Source organism: Mobula birostris, chromosome 17, assembly GCF_030028105.1.
Source record: "Mobula birostris isolate sMobBir1 chromosome 17, sMobBir1.hap1, whole genome shotgun sequence".
Classification (NCBI taxonomy): domain Eukaryota; kingdom Metazoa; phylum Chordata; class Chondrichthyes; order Myliobatiformes; family Myliobatidae; genus Mobula; species Mobula birostris.
The window spans coordinates 55,756,143-55,780,490 of NC_092386.1; the positions used below are offsets into that span (position 1 = coordinate 55,756,143).

The 24,348-nt window shown below is 41.3% G+C and overlaps 1 protein-coding gene across 1 annotated transcript in view; it reads left to right on the top strand.

Moving 5' to 3' along the window:
• The first annotated feature begins 482 nt into the window (after positions 1-482).
• LOC140211443 (low-density lipoprotein receptor-related protein 2-like) overlaps positions 483-24,348 on the top strand; it is a 68,074-nt gene continuing 44,208 nt past the window's right edge. Inside the window, exons 1-15 of the mRNA XM_072281152.1 lie at positions 483-636; positions 6,819-7,190; positions 7,760-7,876; positions 7,959-8,081; positions 8,932-9,051; positions 9,129-9,254; positions 10,088-10,259; positions 13,095-13,319; positions 13,835-13,953; positions 14,024-14,163; positions 15,251-15,392; positions 15,817-15,963; positions 19,947-20,072; positions 21,645-21,767; positions 22,853-23,221. Of these exons, the coding sequence (XP_072137253.1) occupies positions 483-636; positions 6,819-7,190; positions 7,760-7,876; positions 7,959-8,081; positions 8,932-9,051; positions 9,129-9,254; positions 10,088-10,259; positions 13,095-13,319; positions 13,835-13,953; positions 14,024-14,163; positions 15,251-15,392; positions 15,817-15,963; positions 19,947-20,072; positions 21,645-21,767; positions 22,853-23,221 (2,575 nt within the window). The remainder of the gene's footprint in view (positions 637-6,818; positions 7,191-7,759; positions 7,877-7,958; positions 8,082-8,931; positions 9,052-9,128; positions 9,255-10,087; positions 10,260-13,094; positions 13,320-13,834; positions 13,954-14,023; positions 14,164-15,250; positions 15,393-15,816; positions 15,964-19,946; positions 20,073-21,644; positions 21,768-22,852; positions 23,222-24,348) is intronic.

Genomic DNA, 24,348 nt, shown 5'->3' on the forward strand with positions numbered 1-24,348 from the left:
ACTTCCACAAAATAGTTACGTGCAATTTGGAAACTTACTTACCTATAACCGAGACACTGAAATTTTCAATCATGTAACGTTAAGCCCCACGCTGAAACCTAGTCACCGAGAGAAATATTTTGGTCCCATCCAATAGGTAAAAGATGAAAATCACTTAGCATCGGAGGAACTCTTAAAATTAGGGACGAGACCAGCTACAAAAATTAATCCATTAATTTTCATCAAGTAGTTATGAAAACAATATTCCCGCCTCCAATGCTGCTTGACTCGCTCGAGTTCCTCCAGCAAATCATTGCAGCAAATTCCCAACATGTACAGTATCCAATGGAAATAACGATACGGATAGGATCGGTGACAGAGTCATTGCTCAACAAATCGGGATTTGAGGCGCGCAACGACCAATGGATGATTGTTAGGAGCAAAAAGAAAATCGATAAAAATCGGTGGTTTGTTTTTTTCCCCCTGTTTAGGTGTGTTTCCGAATGGGGAAATGGGGGCAGAAACGGTGTATATTGCCCTTGGCTATGGGCTCCCGCTTTTGGATTCCTGCTTCAGGTGAAAGCAGCGACATGATTTCATTTCGGTTGGTTATATTGCTTTTGGCAGCTTGTTCCTATTTGTCCAACCGTGTAAATGGTAAGTAGTGTCATTTTTGTTTCTAAATGGTAGTGGCGTCAGCCTAGAGGAAAGTAGTTTAAACAATATTGGGGGCAGGAAAAACCATAAATGGAATCGCAAGTGAATATTAGATTGTAACATTTTCTTGCAAACGGCATTTATGGACACCTTATAATTTTTCGATGAACTTTGATAGCCATGGTAACCATATTATCCTATTTGTAGGCAATGTAATTTACCCTTTCTTTTCAAAATAAGTTGCAAACGCTTTACTCCGAAGTAGTAAATCAACAGAATAAATAGGTGCCAGCACGATGCATAATCTAAAGAACGTATCAATTGATGATAGAAGAAATACATGCACCCAGCCTGCACTTCAACCTCATGTACTGGTGTCGGCTTCTTGGTAAGCAGACTCCCAATCTATTCCTCAATTTGACTTGTTGAGTGAAAGAAAGTGAAAATAGGTAGCTGGGAAATTAGTCTATACTTATATATATATAATTAGTATATAATTAGTGGCAAGGTGATTCATGTCTCATTTTCTTTCTGAAGTAACCAAATATTTTGAAATATATTTTCTTTCTTCCTTACTAATTCAGCAATAAAGGAGGCATCACACGTGTTAACTGTTAGAAAAAAATACTTTATTAGATTAATACAAAGAATAAAATACAATAAGAGAAATAAACAAAATAATACTTATCAACTTATGACTGAACTAATTCATATAATGTGTCCGACGGCTTCCTGCAATCTCCTCGTTCTCGCAGTGCTGGGTCCTGATCCAACCCACAACAAGACTTCAACTTGCACAAGAAGTTGCCCCTTTTATGCCTTTGAACACCTAATGTAACCACGGTACCAGGCTGTAGTTATCTCTTATGACCTTCAGCCAAGGCATTAAAGATAAAAACAGGAGGTTTTGCAGAACAACATGTTTTTTTACACCGTTATCTATTCTCAAAGTTGCTCAGCAGTACTTTCTGTTCGTTCTCAAAGCATTTCAAGTTGACACCATTTTGTGTTGCACCCTCCATTTCGTGTTGCATTTTGCACATAACAAGGAGGGATTTAATGTTAACTCTTTCCTTACAGAAGTGAAGTTGGATAGAAGTTGTTTTATGGGAGCATTAACTATGGGTGAAAGGGAGTTTGGATCACAACAGAAATCATAGCCTAGTCTAATTGACCTGGAAGCTGATGAAACATGAGTGATGCAACTAGGAGGGTCTAAACATGAGAAATGGGTGCACACTTTAGGCCTGTTGGCCCTACTTTATCCTTCAACATTTTGGCCAAAAATCTTGGCCCCATCCCTTGACTCCCTTCATATCCAGAAATCTCTCAAACTGTTTTTAAATGTACTTGCTAACTGAGCCTCTACTACCCTCCAGTGACTCCTAAAGCTTCATCACAGTCGCATCATTTCAGTTTGTGGTATTGCCTTCCCTACATTCAAGACAATTTAAGACCTATAAGGAATTTGTTTTATCAATATTTCCTCCCATTCTTTTAAAATCTGGAGTATACGAGCCTACTCTCTTAGGATAGTGCTCCAGTGTGGTCTCACCAAGATCCTATGTCATTACCATATTTACTCTTACTCCTACATTCAAATTCTGTTGTAAAGGCCAAGATATCATTTGTTGCCTTATTTGCTTGCTTGCACCTGTGTCTGGCTGTGATATGTTTGCAAGGACACTTGTTCCCTTTGAGTATGCTCTGCTCCTCCATAGATTTAAGCACTTCTTTGTAATCCATTTGAGCTAAATTTTCCTTCAGTTTTGATCCCCTGTAATTACATCTTGAAAGGGGCAGTTAAATTACTAATCACTTTTATCTCAGTAGATGCCTTCTGAAGCTTGCTTTTCATTTGGTTATGCATCTGCTTTGTGGAGAAATACTTACTAATTGAAATGCACTGTTCTAGACCTGTACAGTGCAATCCATTCTAATGGAAATGAGATGGTGCTAAAGATTGTAGATATGTTTGATATTTGGTTCAAGACTTATTTTGTAATAGAAAAGAGTGACGAATCAGCATATAGGAGGGGAGTCCAGTTATATCTCGAGGGACTAGATTAGGTATTTGTAACTAGCTTGCTGTATGTTGATAGTTCTTCATTTTGTGCTCTAAGTTGGTGATGGTACCTGCGATCGACCCTTGTAAAACATTGCTGTATTCAAATTCAAGCTAGAAGATATTAAAGATTCTTAGATTAAGTTCGAAGTAAATTGTATTGTCAAAGTACATATATGTCACCATACTGTGTACAACCCTGGGATTCATTTTTTTGTGGGTGTAGTCAACAAATATGGTCAAATATGATGGCAGAATATAGTATTAATGGTAAGACTCTTGGCAGTGTGGAGGATCAGAGGGATCTTGGGGTCCTAGTCAATAGGACACTCAAAGCTGCTGCGCAGATTGACTCTGTGGTTAAGAAGGCATACAGTGCATTGGCCTTCATCAACCATGGGATTGAGTTTAAGAGTCGAGAGGTAGTGTTAAAGCTATATAGGACCCTGGTCAGACCCCACTTGGAGTACTGTACTCAGTTCTGGTTACCTCACTACAGGAAGGATGTGGAAACTATAGAAAGGGTGCAGAGGAGATTTACAAGGACATTGCCTGGATTGGGGAGCATGCCTTATGAGAATAGGTTGAGTGAACTTGGCTTTTTCTCTTTGGGGCGACGGAGGATGAGAGGTGACCTGATAGAGGTGTATAAGGTGATGAGAGGCATTGATTGTGTGGGTATTCAGAGGCTTTTTTCCAGAGCTGAAATGGCTAACACGAGAGGGCACAGTTTTAAGGTAATTGGAAGTAGGTACAGAGGAGTTGTCAGAGGTAAGTTTCTTACCCAGAGAGTAGTGAGCATGTGGAATGGGCTGCTGGCGACGGTGGTGGAGGCAGATACGATAGGGTCTTTTAAGAGACTCCTGGATAGGTACATGCAGCTTAGAAAAATAGAGGGCTGTGGATAACCCAAGGTAATTTCAGAAGTAGGTACATGTTCAGCACAGCATTGTGGGCCAAAGGGCCTGTATTGTGCTGCAAGTTTTCTATATTTAAATCTATAGAATAGAAATTGTAACAGAATCAATGAAAGATCAACCAACTATGGTGTTCAATGACAACAAACAGTGCAAATGGAAATATAAATAGTAATAAATATAGAGGATCTAAGACGAAAAATCCTTGAAAATGAGTCCATTGGTTTGGGGAATATTTCAATGATGGGGCAATTGAAGGTGAGTGGTTATCCCCTTTTGTCCAAAAGCTGGTGGCTGAGGGGTAGTAATTGTTTCTGAACCTGGTGGTATGGGTCTTAAGGCTCTTGTGCCTTCTTCCTGATGGCACTAGTGAGAAGAGAGCGTGTCCTAAGTGGTGGGGATCCCTGATGATGTATGCTGCCTTCCTACGGCAGCATTTCATGTAGATGTGCTCAATAGTTAAGAGGGCTTTACCATGATGTATTGAACTGAATATACTGCTTTTTATAGGGCTTTCTGTTCAAGGTCATTGGTATTTCCATACCACACTGTAACAGGGCCAGTCAATATACTTGCCACTACACATCTATTGAGGTTTGTCAAAGTTTTAGATGCCATGCCAAATCTCCGCAAACTCCTGAGGAAGAAGAGGCGCTGTTGTGCTTTCTTTGTAATTGCATTTATGTGCTGGGCCCAGGATGTGTCCTCAAAATAGTAGCACCAATCAATTTAAAGTTGCTGACCCTCTCCACCTCTTATCCTTTGATGATCACTGGCTCATGGACCTCTGGTTTCCCTCTCCTGAAGTCTATAATCAGTTCCTTGGTTTTGCTGACATTGAGTGAGAGGTTGTTGTTATGACACCACTCAGCCAGGTTTTCAGTCTCTCTCCTGTATGCTGATTCATCACCACCTTCAATTTGGCCCACAACAGTGGTGTCGTCAGCAAACCTGAACATGCCGTCAGAGCTGTGCTTAGCCAGGCAGTCATGAGTAGAGCAGAGGGCTAAGCACACAGCCTTTTGGTGCACATGCTGATCGAGATCATGGAGGAGGTGCTGCTGCCAGTATGAACTGACTGGTGTTTGCAAATGAGGAAATCCAGGATTCAGTTGCACAAGGAGGTATTGAGGTAGGGTCTTGGAGCTTATTGATTAGTTTTGAGGGTATGATGGTATTGAATGCTGATGTGTAGTCAATAAAGAGCATCTGGTTGTATGCACCTTTGCTGTTCAGATGTTCCAGGGTTGAGTGAAGAGACAATGAGATGGCATCTGCTGTTGACCTGTTTCTCTGGTAGGCAAATTGGAGTGGATCCAAGTCATCTCTCCGGCAGGGGCTGACATGTTTCATCACCAACCTCTCAAAACACTTCATCAGTGTGGATGTAAGTGTTACTGGACAATAATCATTGAGGCAGGTCACCATGCTCTTCTTGGGCACGAGTCTAATTGAAGTCTGCTTGAAGCAGGTGGGTAGCACGCACTGTCGCATTGAGAGGTTAAAGATCTCAGTGAATGCACCAACCAGTTGATCTGCACAGGTCTTTAGTATGTGGCGAGGTACCCCATCAGGTCTAATTGCTTTTCATGGGTGACCCTCCTGAAAACAGCCCGCATGTCAGCTTCAGACACTGAAACCATATTATTGGTGGATGTGGGAATTTATGATGTTCCTCCATGCTCTGACGGTCAAAGTGAGCATAGAAAGCATTGAGTTCATCTCGAAGTGAAGTCCTGTTGTGAGGAATTGAAGATATAAAAAAAAATAATTTTGAACCTATGTAACCTCTGGCTGAAAGAATAATTGGGACTGAATAGAAATTTTTGAACTGAAGTAAACTCTGTCTTCAACAGTTAGCTAAAAACTGGCTTATAATAGTTCTCACTTGGTTTGCAGAGAGACATTGAGGGTTTGATAACATTGTACATTATACCCTCGTTTGAGTAAGGAGAGGAGGACTCACCAATAAGGACAGGAATGAACATCCATCTGTAATTAAGTCAGGGCCTTGCAAAGGGAATAACTGATAAGGACTGGACAGTACATCCATCTGTAATTAAACCTTGATTTAGCTGACTCTCTTATCTAAGTAATTAAGTTTTGCACCAACGGACTTGGTGGGAGTACCAGTTCTAATAACATCTTGCAACAGTAATGTATGGGGCTTACTATGTATAAATATACAGCTGTAACCTGACTAAGTGGGCCCACTTGTCAGATGGTGGCAGTACTTACGTGTCTTCCCTCTGACAACTAGGTCTCAAACTCCTTCAGGAGGGTGCGCAATAAACTGTTGTAACTATAAGAAGTTGTTCTCCCGAGTCTTATTCAGATTCAAGGTTAACAGTTGCCTCCCATGTAACTTGATTTAACTTTATAAGAGGTGATAGTATTCAAGCCCTGCCACAACTGCCGAGCATCCTTTATTGATTCAAGTTTAGTCTGAAGTTTCCACTTCACTCATAAGTTGGCTTTCTGGAGATCATACCTGGACCTCTTGTAACTTTCTTGGTCTCTAGACTTAAATGCTGCTAATCTGGCTCTCAGCAAATATTGAATCGCGTGGTTCATCTAAGGGTTCTGATTGGGGAAAACTTTGAATGATTTAGTGGGGACACACTCGTCGACAGCTGTTTTAATAAAGTCCATTACAACTATGGTGATTTCATTCGGACCTCTAAAGGAGTGCTTGATCATGGCTCAGTCCACTGACAAAGCAATCCTGTAACCACTCCTCCGATCCCAGCAGCCGCCCCTTTGTTGTTCTAATCTCAGGAGCTTTGCTCTTTAGCCTCTGCCTGTCTCCGTCTGGGCAAGGAATGGTAGGCATTCCTTATCTTAGTATAACAGTGGTCTAGTATGTCAGGGCCTCTGGTGCTTCAGGTTATATGCTGATGGTAATTGAGCAGGGTTTTCTTCAAATAAGCTTGGTTGAAGTCTTCGATGGACTGTTTCTTGTTTGGAGATGGCATTTGGCAGTATTGTGAGCACTTGATTATACTTGGCTGCAGTTGGTATGTAAACTGCAGTCAGGATTACAGAGCAGAACTCACTCCTTGGGTAAGTAGAATGAACTAGGTAAATAGAATTCTTGGAAGAATTTTCTGCAGACCACAGAACATTGGTGATGATTCAAGACTTCAAGCAGAAGTGTTGTTCTAAATTGCACATCTTGTAATTCATTGTTATTTTTTCAGGTGACCTGGTTTGTCATCCAGATACATTCACTTGCTCGAGTGGCAAATGTGTTTCCAAAACATTTGTCTGCAATGGTGTAGATGACTGTGGCGATGGAAGTGATGAAGGCAGCTGTATTCCACACTCTTGTGGCTCCCGTGAGTTTCGGTGTAGTAGTTCGGAATGCATCCCCCTCAGCTGGTTGTGTGATAGGCACACTGATTGTGCTGACCAGTCAGATGAATCCCCAGACCACTGTGGACATGTGCTGCCTGCAGTTGTGACTTGTTCTCCTACAGACTTCCAGTGTGATTCTGGTGAATGCATTCATCATCTGTGGTCCTGCGATGGTGATAGTGACTGCAAAGACGGAAGTGATGAAGCCAATTGTTGTAAGTGCACTTGATCCTTTTAAGTTAAATATACAGTAATTTTTAAAATCACAAACAAGAGAAAACCTGCAGATGCTGGAAATCCAAGCAACACACGCAAAATGCTGGCGGAACTCAGCAGGCCAAGCAGCATCTGTGGGAAAAATACAGTCACCATTTCACGCTGAAACCCTTTGGTAGGACTGAAGAGTCTAGGCCCGAAACATTGACTGTACTTTTTTCCATAGATGCTGCCTAATGAGTTCCTCCAGCATTTTTTAAAAATGTAGTTTTTGTTTCAGGAGGATTTCACATGTGTACAGTGGATTTAACAAATTGATAAAGTTAATATAGTGAAGTATATTCAGATATGACACACCAGAGACAATGTGTTAAATTGTATAGATTTTATTTCTAAATTAATTTTTTTAATTACAGTATCTATTTGAAAAAGATCCTCAGTTTTGACTTTGTTTGAGAATGTTCTAGATGTATTGTAATGTCCATTATATTCAAATTAAGTATTAAAAAAGACATCTTAAAGATGAGATCTGGTTTTCCCTAATCTTGAAATTTAATTTTCATTTCAGCACTTAAGATCTGTAAGCCTGATTATTTTAAATGTGGCAGTAGCTGTATTCCTGAAAGCAAGAAATGTGATGGTTTTAAGGATTGTCTGGATGGCAGTGATGAATTTGACTGCAAGAGTAAGTATGTGATTTATTTTCTGACTAGCTTTTAATTCCTTGCTTCAACTCATTTTTAAATAAAGTTTCTTCCTCCTTCCAGTTCCAGACTGCGCAGGACCTTTAAATTTCAGATGCCAAAGCGGAGAATGCATAAATTCATCCAAATTGTGTAACCGGCAGCAAGATTGCAAGGACTGGAGTGATGAGCCACGTGATAAATGTAGTAAGTGACTTTTACATTTGAGAAATTGCAATAAATGTCAACATGTTTTGAAAATGGTTGAGATCTCCAGCTGCTTGCTCTATTCCACCAATGTGTATTTAGAAGATCAACATTTTCTTGCCCTGAAGCCTTCAATCTCTAGTGTTCCTCGAAATTCTAATTCCTTTTCCAACCATTCTGTAATTCTTATCTATCGACACTTCCTAAGTCAGAAACTCTATTCTTCATTTAAATGTGAAATTGCATGTGAGTGTCAGTTTGCTTGCTTTACTAACAAATTGGATTTGTTACATTTATTTTTGAACTATTCCTCAGTTATTCTGTTTAAGCTCTTGTCTTTTCCCAATTTTATTACAAATTCCCATTGTAAACAGCTTACAAAGGCAGTGTTGTACCTGCAGTCAACAATAATTTCAACATGAATGCCAAGATGCTATTTGAATGATCACAATATTAAATTTATTTGAAGTGTGTTTTCCCTAATGAAATGCAGATGGCCAATGTCTACTCTAATTTTAGGAATACAAGAAATGGGAGGAGGATGAAATACTTCCCCTTTTGCCTACTGTGTTTATTAGGGTAATTGCTGATCTTGGTTTCTTGACCACTTCATCCAGGACTAACCCTATATTTGCACTATCCATAAAATCAGTTTTACATATCTCAGAACTGCAATGGTAGAGAACTTCAAAAATTCAGTAAAGATTCTTGGCTGACTCTTTGTTCCAGTATGGTTCTGCCTGTTGGAAATGATCTCAGAGCAGCCTTGTCACCACAGTGTGATTTTCTGCTTCAAGCTTGCCAGTTAAGTTTTAATAGTGTAAAACTATTAAACTATTTTTGTTTACAGATTTGAATGAATGCTTGATGAGCAATGGTGGTTGTTCTCACATCTGCAGAGATCTTCCCATTGGCCATGAATGTGGCTGTCCTCCTGGCTTTGAACTGCTTGACAGAAACTCTTGTGCAGGTAAGTCAAGTTGACTGTCTCCTTGGAAATTAGCATGAGCATAAGTATGAAATAATTTGTTTTTCTCTGTCCTGTAGATGTTGATGAATGTCAGAATCTGGAGATCTGCAGTCAAATATGTGTCAATTTAAAGGGGAGCTATAAATGTGACTGTCACAAAGGATATCACCTGGATCCACTCAGTGGGGGTTGCAAGGCTCAAGGTATGTACCATGATAAGTGCCACTTAAATGACTGTTTTGAACTTATTTTGCAGAACATCTCCAGTCAAATATCTAACCAAGTGGGACAGTGAACTGCTGTTTTTATTTTCTTCATGCCAAATTATCCACTAACTTTCCACCTAGCATCGATGTGGTGCCTTGACTTTCCCTAGATAATGTAATGTTTAATTTTTTTCTTCATTAATTATATAGCCTTTTAGTTTTGAAGCCATATTACTACAAATTGGCCTCTCCACTTCTAGTCTAAGGAAGTAATGCTAGAATTATTTCCCAGCTCCAGTCTGATCAGAGCTTAAGTGGGTATAGTCCAAAGCCTTTGAACTGAAGGAAAAATTTGATGGCAATGAAATCCCATTATATCTAGTCACTTAATGTGGGTTAGTAGATTTGGTAACAGGTTCTGCATCATTAGAAATGTTATTATTGGTGAGCTGTTTAGTTAATGTCTTGCCGCCTTGGGTGCACAAATCCTTTGTAAAGTAGTATACCCAATGAACAAAATTTGGAGTTTGTATCTTATAGCAGACAAACAAAATATCCTGGATCTAATGCTCCATTTGGACAGACATAAAAGGATATATTTATGTAAAAGATTTTAGTGACTTCCTTTTTCTCCCATGTGTTCCCTTTCATAAAATTAATTTCCCACTTTTGTATCCTCGCTCAAAAATGAGTAGGGTATGGAAGAATGAGGGATCCTATTAGGAACATTGGTCTCTTCGGAAAGTAGAAACCAGCAACTTCCTGTATTTTATCTGTTTTCTAAACTTGTGGAGTCCAGAGAGAGTAGCTTTTGTTTCTTTCTAAAACAGGGGATGAACCTGCTTTAATTTTTGTCAACCGCCATGACATCAGGAAAATTGGATTGGAGCATTTGGAATACACTCAAGTTGTTGACCAGTTACAAAACGCTATAGCACTTGATGTTGACCTTGGAACTCAGAAAATCTTCTGGGCTGATTTAGTATATCAAGCAATTTTCAGGTAAAAATTTCTGGAAGAGAAAATAGTAACACCTGATTTAAGCGGGAGTCCGGTTCTATTACACTTGTAGTTTGAATCATGAAGTATAACTGTAGGGAGTCATTGGCCCTGTATCTGTGCTGTACTCTCGCTCAACCTGTCCATGATTATCAGGATGTCCATCTAAGCCTTTCCTCTGCTTGCTTTGACAATCAATACATGGAGGGACCTTCACTAACTCCCTCAGCCCCCGATGACCCTGTGATTTCAGTCTCTGAGGCTGACATGCGAGCATCCTTCTGGAGGGTGAAAGCATTCGGCCCAGATCTGTTACCTGACTGAGTACTAAAGACCTGTGCTGATCAACTGACTGGAGTGTTCACCAATACCTTTAATTTCTCAATTTGGCAGTCTTGGGTACCCATCTGCTTCAAGCAGACCTCAGTCATACTGGTGCCTCAGAAGAACATTTTAACCTGCCTCAAAGAGTATTGTCCAGTAGCGCTTATATCCACTGTGATGAAGTGCTTTGAGAGGTTGGTGATGAAACACATCAACTCCTGCCTGAGAAGCAACTTGGATCCGCTCCGGTTTCCCTACCTGTTTCCTACAACGGGTCCACAGCAGATGCCATTTCGTTGGCTCTTCATTGGAACATCTGAGCAGTAAAGATGTATACTTCAGGGTGCTCTATATCGACTGTAGCTCAGCATTCAATATTATTGTCCCCTCAAAACTAATCAATAAGCTTCAAGACCTTGGCCTCAATACTCCCTTGTGCAATTGGATCCTCAATTTCCTCACTCGCAGACCCCAGTCAATTCGAATTGGCAACAACATCTCCTAAACAATCTCCATCAGCTTATCCCCTTGCTCTACTTACTTTACACTTATGATTGTGTGGCTAAGCATAGCTCCAATGCCATATTTAAACTTTCCGATGACATCCCTATCGTTTTCCAAAACAAAGGTGGTGAGAATCAGTGTGTAGGAGGGAGATTGAAAATCTGACTGAGCGGTGCCACAACAACCTCTCACTCAGTGTCAGCAAGACCAAAGAGCTGAATATTGATATCGGGGAGGAAACCAGAGGTCCATGAGCCAGTCCTCATCAGAGGATCAAAGGTTTTCAACTTTAAATTCCTCGGAGTTACCATTTCAGTAGATCTGTCCTGGGTCCAACACGTAAGTGCAATTATGAAGAAAACACAGCAGCACCTCTGCTTTAGAAGTTTGTGGAGATTCGTCATGATATCTAATACTTTGACAAACATTTACAGATATGTGGTGGAGAGTATAGCGACTGGTTGATCATAGCCTGATATGGAAACACCAATGCCCTTAAATGGAAAATCCTAAAACAAGAGTAATGGATATGGCCTAGTCCATCACCAGTAAAGTCGCCAACTCCATTGAGCACACCTACACAGAGTGCTGTTACAGGAAAGCAGCATCCGTTATCAGGGACCCCCTCCACCCAGGCCATACTGTCTTCTCACTGCTGGCATCAGGAAGAAGATACAGGAGCTTCAGGACTCGCATCACCTGTTCAGGAACAATTATTACTCCTCAATCATCAGGCTCTTGAACAAGTGAGGATAACTTCATTTAGCTTCACTTGCCTCATCACTAAGCTGTTCCCACACCCTATGGACTCCCTTTCAAGGACTATTTATCATTTACTAATTTTTTTTTCTATTGTCTTTGTACAGTTTGTTGTCTATTGCATTTTGGTTGTTTGTCCACCTTGTTGGGTGCAGTCATTGATTCTATTATAGTTCTTGGATTTACTGAGTATGCCTGTGAGAAAATGAATCTCAGGGTTGTATATGGTGACATATATGGACTTTGATAAATTTCCTTTGAGCTTTTTATGTCTTTTTCCTCAACTTGTATGTGTGCCCTCTAGTTTCAATTTCCTTTCTCTATAGGGGTCATTCTCCTTATCTGTGGCCCTCATAATTTTGGATACATCTATAAGACTGAACACTATTCTGTTATGCTCAATGTAGTAAAGTCCTAACCTGCCCAAATGTTTCTTATAGCTCAGGCCATTGAATGCCAGGAACATTCTCATAAATCAGTACACTCTTTCCAGCTTAATGATGTCTTTCCTGTGACAGGTACCAAAACTGTACCCAATATTCCAATTCTCAATAAGCACCTTTTGGAAAATTGTAACCTGGTGTTGTCCCCTATATGTATACAGTGATCTGTATTCCTCATAGATAGTTTGCAACCCACCCAGTCTCTTTCCTTCTCCACCCCTCAACAAGGGCTAACATAGTGGATAGTGTGTTGTCACAACACATGCGTTCGGGTTCAATTCTGCGACTGTAAGGAGTCTCTGTTACTGATGTGACCACGTGGGTTTCCTCTCACGTTCCACAGACGTACGGGTTGCTAGGTTAATTGGTCTGATGGGTGTAATTGGACGGTGGGGCCCTTTAGGCTGAAGGGCAAGTTACCATGGTGTCTCTTAACAAAAAGAATTGTGCCTGCGCAAATTGATGCCTATTACTTAATTTGCAATTGCCCTTTCTACGTGCAGTTTATTCCTCAGCCATGCATCTAATTAATCTAGTTAATAGTCTTCAGACTTGGAGCTGTTTACTTCATGAAAGTCCTATTATGCTGATGGATGGAAATAAATAGGACAAATCTGTCCTTGGATAAATCCTTATTTATCAATGGAAGAACTTTCCCCCCTCTATTTTCAACTAGCAGCCTATTTTATACTTGCTTTCTACAACATAATTATTGCTTCCAACTTGGCTGTTAATGCAGCAGCTAGCTTGTTTTGTGTATTTTGAATACTTCTAAAGTATGTTACTGTAAGCACTTTTCTTTTTGCAGTAAAGTATTGGATGAGCATGATGGTAAAAATACAGTCTCCAGAGCGATTAAGGATGTAAAAATCCCTGTGGGAATTGCTATTGACTGGATCTACAAGAACATTTATTGGATAGATGTAGGCACTAAAACACTCTCTGTGGCCAACTTTGATGGGACAAAAAGGAAGATTCTTTTTCGAACTGACCTGAAGGAACCAGCATCCGTAGTTGTTGATCCACTGACTGGGTAATTTTGAATAATTGTTCACGTACCAGTACAATATGTTTAGGATCAGTTGGAAAGTAAACATGCAGGATAGTTAAATAACTTGTAGTTAGGATGGTAACAATACTAGTAGCTCTTGTCAGAATCTGGAACAGCACAGGCTTTAAATTGGGGCAAACAGATTTGGTACCAGAGAGAGTCAGTGGCCAAATGGCAGAGCATTGGGTAAGTGGGTAACTAAACTTTTATGATATTTTCTGAATAAAACAAATTTGGAGGTTTCTGACTGATATGGAATTGCTTCAATCTGGGATATCTTATCTGGGGATAGAAACACATTGGTTTGTATAAAGACTTGCTTTATAAATTTAATGAGGGCGAGAGCATGTTTCATGCATGGGTAACTTGGCAAACTACAAATGCATGTTAGATTATTTTGTTACTATAATGTAGTAGCTGTGTAACAGCGTAAGAACAGTCTCTGCAGCCAAGCAGACTTTGTTCATTAAAAGCTGGTCCTTGCTTTGGATTGAAAGGTTTATATTCTGGTCAGACTGGGGCGAGCCAGCAAGGATTGAAAAAGCAGGAATGAATGGTGCTGCCCGCCAGCTGTTGGTTACCAGAGAGATTCAGTGGCCAAATGGCATTTCACTGGGTAAGTGGATAACTGAACTTTCATTCTGTGAAGTGAATAAAGCCTCATACATCACTTAATTCTTCCTTAGACCTCGTGAAAAGGCGCCTCTATTGGGTGGATTCGAAACTGCACATGTTATCAAGTGTGGATCTAAATGGTCAGGATAGAAGAAATATATTGCAGTCTGAAGAATTCCTTGGCCATCCTCTTGCCATATCTGTGTTTGAGGTAAGATAGTGACGCGGAGTATACTGTGATCTTTAGCAAACCTCGGGCTGTGACCAAGTCGGTTACCATTATTGATCTACATATCATTGATTATAAATATGAGCACTCCTACAGAATATAATTACATAGGACAGAACTGGCAGTTCCATATGAAACTGTCTGCTGTTCTGGCCCGGGCACTGGTATATTCATGTTGGTCTTCATCATTTGTGTAAACTGGATTAGGTGATGTGTTTCTGGCCCATTTCACTGCTGGCAGTGGAGAACTGTGCATACAGCCCTTTGCCTTGGCTCTGACTAACAGTGATTTTTGACTGGCAGCTGCGTTCAGTTAAATGGTGTAGCTGATTTATGGTAGTGCTTTAATTTTAAGCAGCTTAAGTGCATAACCGGGAAACAGTTATTCATGTGTACTATCTTACTAACAAAGTTATTAACACAAGTTCAGAACCTTTGACACCAGTGAGTTACTTAAGGTCATTTGAGGCAGGTGCTTCTATATGATGCCTGAAGCCTATCAGCTGCTCGCAACCCTCTTCTTCTCTGGGATGTTCAGTGCAAAGACTTCATTGTTAAGTCCATCACCAAGCTAAATCCTGCATGATCTAGCTATCTTTGAAACCAGTGCCTGTAAAACACTTAAAATTGACGTTTAGTGTCTCACGAAGAGTCAAGAATAATTCTTATTCAAAGGTAAGCTGGTGTGCAATTTTGTCATTCTTCTATGTTTAGACTCAAAACCGAGATGTGGTGATGCTAATGCTGGATCTCACTCTTTCAATGTGACAGTGGAAGTGGCAGTATTTAAAAGCCGTGGGCCATTAAGTGCATTATTTGGAGATGTATCTAATGTTTGAAAATATCACTGGACAACTGAAATATATCTAGTAAATATGTAAGGGGCTGTTGGATATTCTTTCAGTGGAGTTTGACTGTGGATGAGAAACTTGCAAGTATTTCATACAAAGATGTTCTGTTTAATTCTGATGTCTAAGGGATGTTGACTGAGTATGTATTGCTATAATTTTTATTGCTTCAGTGATGGTCACTCAAAGGTGGTTTAATTCCAAATGGGATTTCTTTTCAGGACCGGGTCTTTTGGATTGATAGCGAGACTGAAAAAATCTATAGTGCCAACAAGATCACAGGAGCTGATATAGTATCTTTGGCCTCCAATCTTGAAGAACCTCATGATATTATTGTTTATCACGATTTAGTTCAGCCATCAGGTAGTAAATTTGAACTCAGAATTTGAATAATGTTGTCAGCTGTTTGTGGTATACTCCAATTCTTGCTTGCTGCTTGATAAAACTAAAATATGACATTAAGTTGTCGATAGCATGGTATTACACTTCAGATTTATAATACTTAGAATGTTTTTCCCTTGAACCGCCCTTTCTGCATGCCATAAATTGAAAGATAATCAATGGGTCTTCCTATATTGACAAAGGACTAATATGGTTTCTAATTGAAATAGAATCTTGGTATTGCTGATTTATATTTTGTAACTTAGGCTTTGTAAAGTGTGTAAACTTCCAATTTTGTTTAATTGGAAGCCTTGTTTTTTCAATTCTATCAATTACACTGATTTTAATTCCAATATACATCAGTGGCTTTCATAACATTAGTCCATTGAAATTTTGTTTTCAACAGGCAGAAACTGGTGCAATGACCGTGTTAATGGAGGCTGTGAATATCTGTGTCTCCCTGCTCCTCAGATCAGTATTAATTCGACTAAATTCACCTGTGTTTGTCCAGATGGCATGCAATTAATCGAAGATGGAAAACAGTGTATCAATGGTAAGTACTACAATTAGTGTGCATGTCATTGGATATTATAATTTGGTTTCCACTTGGACAGCAAGGGGAATGCATAGAGAATTGCTGTAAGATTGAGTTGAAATGTGAACCAGGCCCCTTTAAACAAGAGATTTTCAGGTGCAATAAACAGTGGCTTTCATAGTTGGTTATTTTTCAGTATCAAGGATGATCAAACTTGATTCAGCAAATGCAAATATCTGGCTGAGAAGCTGACACAATTTACAGGTTTAATTGACAGCTGGTCATTGCAAACCATGTCTGGAGCTCAAATTCAATGTGAACACTGCACATTTGTCGGGCACTGTCCCAGGTCAGATTGTAGACAGGGAGAGAATGACGAATAAACTCTTCTTTCTAATGAAGGCAGCGGAGTTTGTCATCAAAACATTGGTTATAGTCGATAGTTGCACCCAACTGGAAGCCAGCGAAGAGTTTATACCTCATGTGCCGGGAAAGCTCCAATCCTTTTTCAGGGAGAGAATGCTTTGAACAAACTTCCACCTAGTGGGTACTTAACACTAGTTACTTTATTATTTCAGAATTTCCACTTGTTAGGAATCAACCATGAGACCAAGCCTGAAATCTGCATGATCTTCACTTTGGAGCAGAATCTTTACTTTGTAGATATCCCTAATTTACTTGATGCTGGTCTCTGCAAACACTGCGGAGTTTGGAAAGGCTTTTTTTAAATAGAGAATTTTTATAAGAACTTTATTAATGTATATGAACAAAATGGTTCCAAAATCTTGAAGTGAAATCAGATGACTGCACTTGTCAAAGACCTCTGGGAAAGGCAGTTTAATTGATGAGATCTTTGTCTATTGAGTATAATTGGTGCAGAGAATACAATCTGTGGGGGGAAGAAAACAATAGCCCAAATCTCATTTCAATATGTGCTATCTATCCTGAATAGTTGTAGATGCTACTCAAAACTTTGCAGGGAATCCTAAACGGTGGTTCCAGTGTTGCAAAATATGTGAAGTTGGTTTAAAGTGAATTCTGTTGTTCTCAACTTCAGCCACTCAGATTCATACAGCAAATCATATTTAATTAATTAGTGCATGTTAAAATTGATTTATTCATTCCAAGCACTTTGAAATGCATGGACTCGAGTGTAAATATCTTGTGTTGCCTTGCCTATCAAGTGGAGGTAAGCTCTTACCAGATTTCTGCTTTAAAACCTATTTTTGTTTGGGCAACACACATAAAAGTTGCTGGTGAACGCAGCAGGCCAGGCAGCATCTCTAGGAAGAGGTGCAGTCGACGTTTCAGGCCGAGACCCTTCGTCAGGACTAACTGAAGGAAGAGTGAGTAAGGGATTTGAAAGTTGGAGGGGGAGGGGGAGATCCAAAATGATAGGAGAAGACAGGAGGGGGAGGGATGGAGCCAAGAGCTGGACAGGTGATAGGCAAAAGGGATATGAGAGGATCATGGGACAGGAGGTCCGGGAAGAAAGACCGGGGGGGGGGGGGGACCCAGAGGATGGGCAAGGGGTATATTCAGAGGGACAGAGGGAGAAAAAGGAGAGTGAGAGAAAGAATGTGTGTATAAAAATAAGTAACAGATGGGGTACGAGGGGGAGGTGGGGCATTAGCGGAAGTTAGAGAAGTCGATGTTCATGCCATCAGGTTGGAGGCTACCCAGACGGAATATAAGGTGTTGTTCCTCCAACCTGAGTGTGGCTTCATCTTTACAGTAGAGGAGGCCGTGGATAGACATGTCAGAATGGGAATGGGATGTGGAATTAAAATGTGTGGCCACTGGGAGATCCTGCTTTCTCTGGCGGACAGAGCGTAGATGTTCAGCAAAGCGGTCTCCCAGTCTGCGTCGGGTCTCGCTAATATATAAAAGGCCACATCGGGAGCACCAGACGCAGTATATCACCCCAGTCGACTCACAGGTGAAGTGTTGCCTCACCTGGAAGGACTGTTTGGGGTCCTGAATGGTGGTAAGGGAGGAAGTGTAAGGGCATGTGTAGCACTTGTTCCGCTTACACGGATAAGTGCCAGGAGGGAGATCAGTGGGGAGAGATGGGGGGGACGAATGGACAAGGGAGTTGCGTAGGGAGCGATCCCTGCGGAATGCAGAGAGAGGGGGGGAGGGAAAGATGTGCTTAGTGGTGGGATCCCGTTGGAGGTGGCGGAAGTTACGGAGAATAATATGTTAGACCCGGAGGCTGGTGGGGTGGTAGGTGAGGACCAGGGGAACCCTATTCCTAGTGGGGTGGCGGGAGGATGGAGTGAGAGCAGATGTACTTGAAATGGGGGAGATGCGTTTAAGAACAGAGTTGATAGTGGAGGAAGGGAAGCCCCTTTCTTTAAAAAAGGAAGACATCTCCCTCGTCCTAGAATGAAAAGCCTCATCCTGAGAGCAGATGCAGCGGAGAAGGAGGAATTGCGAGAAGGGGATGGCGTTTTTGCAAGAGACAGGGTGAGAAGAGGAATAGTCCAGATAGCTGTGAGAGTCAGTAGGCTTATAGTAGACATCAGTGGATAAGCTGTCTCCAGAGACAGAGACAGAAAGATCTAAGCTGTGAGAGTCAGTAGGCTTATAGTAGCTGTGAGAGTCAGTAGGCTTATAGTTTGCTCCCTACGCAACTCCCTTGTCCATTCGTCCCCCCCATCCCTCCCCACTGATCTCCCTCCTGGCATACACTAGGAATAGGGTTCCCCTGGTCCTCACCTACCACCCCACCAGCCTCCGGGTCCAACATATTATTCTCCGTAAATTCCGCCACCTCCAACGGGATCCCACCACTAAGCACATCTTTCCCTCCCCCCCCCCCTCTGCATTCCGCAGGGATCGCTCCCTACGCAACTCCCTTGTCCATTCGTCCCCCCTATCCCTCCCCACTGATCTCCCTCCGGGCACTTATCCGTGTAAGTGGAACAAGTGCTACACATGCCCTTACACTTCCTCCCTTACCACCATTCAGGGCCCCAAACAGTCCTTCCAGGTGAGGCAACACTTCACCTGTGAGTCGGCTGGGGTGATATACTGCATCCGGTGCTCCCGATGTGGCCTTTTATATATATTGGCGAGACCCGACGCAGACTGGGAGACCGCTTTGCTGAACATCTACGCTCCATCCGCCAGAGAAAGCAGGATCTCCCAGTGACCACACATTTTAATTCCACATCCCATTCCCATTCTGACATGTCTATCCACGGCCTCCTCTACTGTAAAGATGAAGCCACACTCAGGTTGGAGGAACAACACCTTATATTCCGTCTGGGTAGCCTCCAACCTGATGGCATGAACATTGACTTCTCTAACTTCCGCTGATGCCTCACCTCCCCTTCGTACCCCATCTGTTACTTATTTTTATACACACATTCTTTCTCTCACTCTCCTTTTTCTCCCTCTGTCCCTCTGAATATACCCCTTGCCCAACCTCTGGGTCCCCCCCCCCCCGTCTTTCTTCCCGGACCTCCTGTCCCATGATCCTCTCGTATCCCCTTTTGCCTATCACCTGTGCAGCTCTTGGCTCCATCCCTCCCCCTCCTGTCTTCTCCTATCATTTTGGATCTCCCCCTCCCCCTCCAACTTTCAAATCCCTTACTCACTCTTCCTTCAGTTAGTCCTGACGAAGGGTCTCGGCCTGAAACGTCGACTGCACCTCTTCCTAGAGATGCTGCTTGGCCTGCTGCGTTCACCAGCAACTTTTATGTGTGTTGCTTGAATTTCCAGCATCTGCAGGATTCCTGTTGTTTTTGTTTGGGTGTTGGCTGGGAGGAAAACTGAGTTACCCTAGCATAAATTGCTGGATGGAAAATAACCCTTAAATTGTCCATAAAATTTAGAAGCGACGAATAGGCTAACTAATAGCAGCTAACTAAGAACTGAGATGAAATTGGTCCAGCAAAGGTACCTAGGACAGTAACCTGCCTACTTGTAAGTTAATTAAACACAATAGTTTCTTATCTAGAGCATTATTTTAATAGACTGTTTCATCTTATTAGCTTCAACTCTCACCTGTGGAGTATCAGACTTCATATGTCATAATGGCCAGTGCTTACCTGGTAAATGGAAGTGTGATGGGGATGTCGATTGTGAAGATGGTTCTGATGAACTTCCAGTACTTTGCCGCAAGTATCCCCTCGATATCTCAGTAGTGGTTCACAATTGAACACTAAGTGGATTAATACACTCTTTTCATTAGTCCATTGTGTAACTAATTTGATGTTAGATAAGCTTTAAACCCTTTCCAAGCTCTCTTGGACAGTAGAGCCTTAAGGTTTAACTTCCAATGTTTATTGGGGCCCCTACTCTAACTCCACTCCACGGAGATGGGAGAGATTTAATAGGAACCTGAGGGATTAGGGTATATAGAATGAGCTGCCTTGGAAAGTGGTTGGGGCAGGTACATGAACAACATTGAAAGGGTACATGGTTAGAGGGATATGGGTCAAATGTGGGCAAATGTGACTAGCATAGACAGGAATCTTGGTTGGCATAGGCTGTTTGAGCTGAAGAGCCTGTTTCTGGGCTCTAGGACTCCATGACTCAAGATTTAAATTTATTTGTCAAGTGCACATTGAAACATAGTAAAATGTGCCATTTACATTCACTACCAGTGCATCCGACCACAACCACAGCTCACAAGTGTTGCTACAAATTCCAGTGCCAACGTAGCACGTCCACAAATGCTCAGCAGAGCACTACAGAACACAAGAAGTAATAAACAACACAGCAAAAACAAGCCCCATCCCTATCTCCCACCCACACACATAGATAGTCCTTTAAAAAGCCTCCAGTGGACATAGATTCAAACCTGCAGACACCAGACTTCATCATCCCTGACAGACTCGCAGAGATTCACAGACATTCCTCCAGCCAAAAGTCCTCGGATTCTGGACTTCTGATTTGTTCTTGGGCCTCAGTCCTGTACATTGATCCTAGGACATGCTGATCACTGAACACCAGGCCTCGAACTCCAAACTCGCCGATTCATAAATCCAGGGAATCATCAGAGCTCCTGCCTGCACAGAATTCCAACTCTGGAACACACTGACAGTGGGGATGGGTTCTCTACTCTCTGCTTCTTTGCTGGTCCACCATCTGACCACAAGCTTGACCATGTCGGATTCGTCAAGCGCAGAGTGGAGACTTAGACTTTGGCCTGATCTCTTAATTCCCCCACATCCCTTTTCCTAAAACTAACCTGACCCCTAACTCTCATCTGTCCCTAAAACCATCCTTATGAATCAAAAAATTAAAAATTAAACAATTTTTTAAAAACACAACTAATTCTGAGCTGTGAATCAACAGATGTCATAGCTTGGTGCCATCTTTGACTGACTCCCTGGGGTTATTTGCTTGGTCACCAGATTTTCTAGGGAAACAAAAGAATGTTTGGTAGCAACTGATGACTTCTACTTTCATATTTCTGACCAAGCTTTAATCAACGTAGTATCTATAATGAGAGAAAGACATTTAGTGAAGTTCTTCAATTAGTCTGAAATCTTCAGTATGAATTTTAAGTTTGCTTGACTAGTACTTGGGAGCAAAAGGCTTAGGAAAACAGATTGGTGTGATGAAATTTTGAAGGTTTCAGTAGTGGTTAAGAGGAAAATCAAATTTAAAATTTCTCTGACAGCTTGTCTAAGAATATCCTTGGCTGATAAATCCGCATTTATGTTTTGTTGTGCTTTCTTTAGACATGAGTGCCTGTGCTATTAATGAAATCCACTGTGGCCCTGAATCACTTAGGTGTATCCCAGCATCCTGGAAGTGCGACGGGGCGAACGACTGTGAAACTGGATATGATGAGGAGCACTGTGGTAAATAAATAGAACACTTGAAGTTCTGTCAAGTGATTTAAATCCTAATTTTATTATTTTTGATACTAAATTGTGCATTGCGCCAGCTCTAATTCTTCTTGTTGGCAAATGATTTCCCTATAAGTTTATCATAGCTTGTGCTTTCTCCATAGTCTTGAAAATTGGGCATGAATTTTGGGCCCCCTGCCCCAAGATAGCACTGGATTATTTCTTTGCCATAGAACTTGGATCAGTACGGTTCAGGAATGTGCCATTTGGCCCACGGTCTGTGCTGAACACAATACCAAATTAAATTAAACCTCTGCTGCTTGCACATGATATTTATTCCTCTACTTCCTGCATACTTGTCTACCCAAGTCTCTTAAACACCACTATCATCCACCACTACTCCTAGCAGCCTGTGCATAGATACCTCTGTATGTGTCCTTTTAATTTTTCCCACTCTGACCGTATGTCCTTTAGTATTTGACATTACCATCATGGTGAAACAAGGATTTCATCTGACCTATCAACAGTCCATCACTCATAATTTTATAAACTTCTGTTCGGCCCCCTTGCAGCCTCAAGGAAAAAAACACAAGTTTGTGAACTTAATTACAGTTAATGCCCCCAGATCCAGGCAACATCCTGGTAAACCACTTCATTACCCATTCCAAAGCCTCCATCCTCACTATAACTGGGCAACCAGAACTGTAAGCAATATTGCAAAGTACATTCTAACATTTTGTTCAGTGGCACATAACTTCCTGACTCTTGTATGCAGTGCCCTGATCAATGAAAACACTGCCTTTACCACTTTATATACCTCTGTGACTTCTATTAGGGAGCTATGGATTTGGACCCCAAGGTCCCTTGCGATGCACTAACTGGGTTTTGTCGTCTTATTTTCAAAAAAAGTCCGTCTCTGATCCTCCGCTATCTTTTCAGTCCTTACTAATATGGAGCTCAAAATGAATTCTTGTAGCTGGTATCAGCAGTTGAAAATGCTTTCAAATTGGCTTTTGAAATTTTAAGTTTCTTGAAGACTTCTGTAAAGAAGTTTAGTGATGTAGAAAGATTTACAGTTAATGTTCGATATTTTTCAGGCACTCCGTCTTGCAGTACAGAGGAGTTTACTTGCTCCACTGGCAGATGTACTTCCATGGCATTTGTGTGTAATGGCGAAGATGACTGTGGTGATGGCAGTGACGAAAATAACTGTCCTTCCTTTTCCTGTGGTCCACATGAGTTTCATTGCAACAGTTCAGAATGCATCCCTCTCAGTTGGGTATGTGACACCCATGTTGATTGCTCTGATCAATCCGATGAATCCCCAGCACAGTGTGGACATAGTCCTTCACTTAAAACCTGCTCTCCTGATGACTTCCATTGTGCCTCCGCTGAATGCATCCACATTAGATGGTACTGTGATGGTGATGTAGACTGTAAAGATGGAAGTGATGAAGTCAGCTGCTGTAAGTACTTTAGCTTGTAGTGGTTCTGATTGCAATTGACCACACTATGAAGGATCAAAGCTCTTTTTTTTAAGATTGTGGTATAATACCATTATTTGATGGGAACCCATGCTGACTCTCAGCAGAACAGTTTCACCTCCCTGTACCCCTTGGTAATTCCGCAATGCCTAGCATTTTTATGTTTGGTTCTCTATGCTAACTGACCATAAATTGCCCTTTTTATATTCTAGCATGTATTTGTCAGAAGAAAGCTAAGCATCTGGCAGAAGTGTGCAAACTCTACGTAGTCCAAGTTTGGGATCAGCCCTGGTTCCTGGTGGGATTTGTTCGACTGGGAGCCCACCTAGACTTGATGGATCAACTGGCTTCCTCAGTGTTGTAATAAACAGCTTATTACCTGAGGAAATCTAATACAAAATGAGCTCTGGTCTCTGGAAGATAATCATGTGTTGGAAGCAGTTTGGAAAATATTTACTGGGCCAGTGCTTAGGATGGGTAGGTTAACTTGACAGGTTGTATAGGCAGGGCTTGTATTCTCTGGAGTAGCATGTGAGAGGGGACTTGTTTGAAACAGAACTGAGAGATCTTGATAGGGTCGTTGGGGGTGGAGGGTGATGCATCTTGAGACTCTAGAACTAGAGAGATGCAGAATTGAAAGTACACCCACTTAAGACTGATTTGAGTTTCTTCAGAGCTCAAAACACAGGTGCGTAGATCCTTGAGACACAAAGGATAAAAGTTATTGCATTGAGTAGTGGACAGTGAGGCCCACATGACCATAATGGTGGAATAAATCTGAAGGACGGATCCTGCCCTTAATCAAAGTTTTATGCATTTCCAAAATCATATCCATTTGCATGTCTTGATGGTTCAAAGGAGATATAAAAGGCAGATTTCTGGTTGCAGTTTTGCAGAGATATGATGATGAGGATTAAAGAAATCTACTGAAGATATTGGATGTCCTCTACTCTGGACAGTGAAAAGGATGGATGGGTGCATTGGAGTGAAAGATTGAGGGGTGATATAATCGTACAAGAGGCCATAGGGCATGTAGGAATGAATTACTCATCTTTTTCTTTTGCTTTTATAGATTAATGGGCTGGTACTGTAGTTGTTTTAAGCAAATT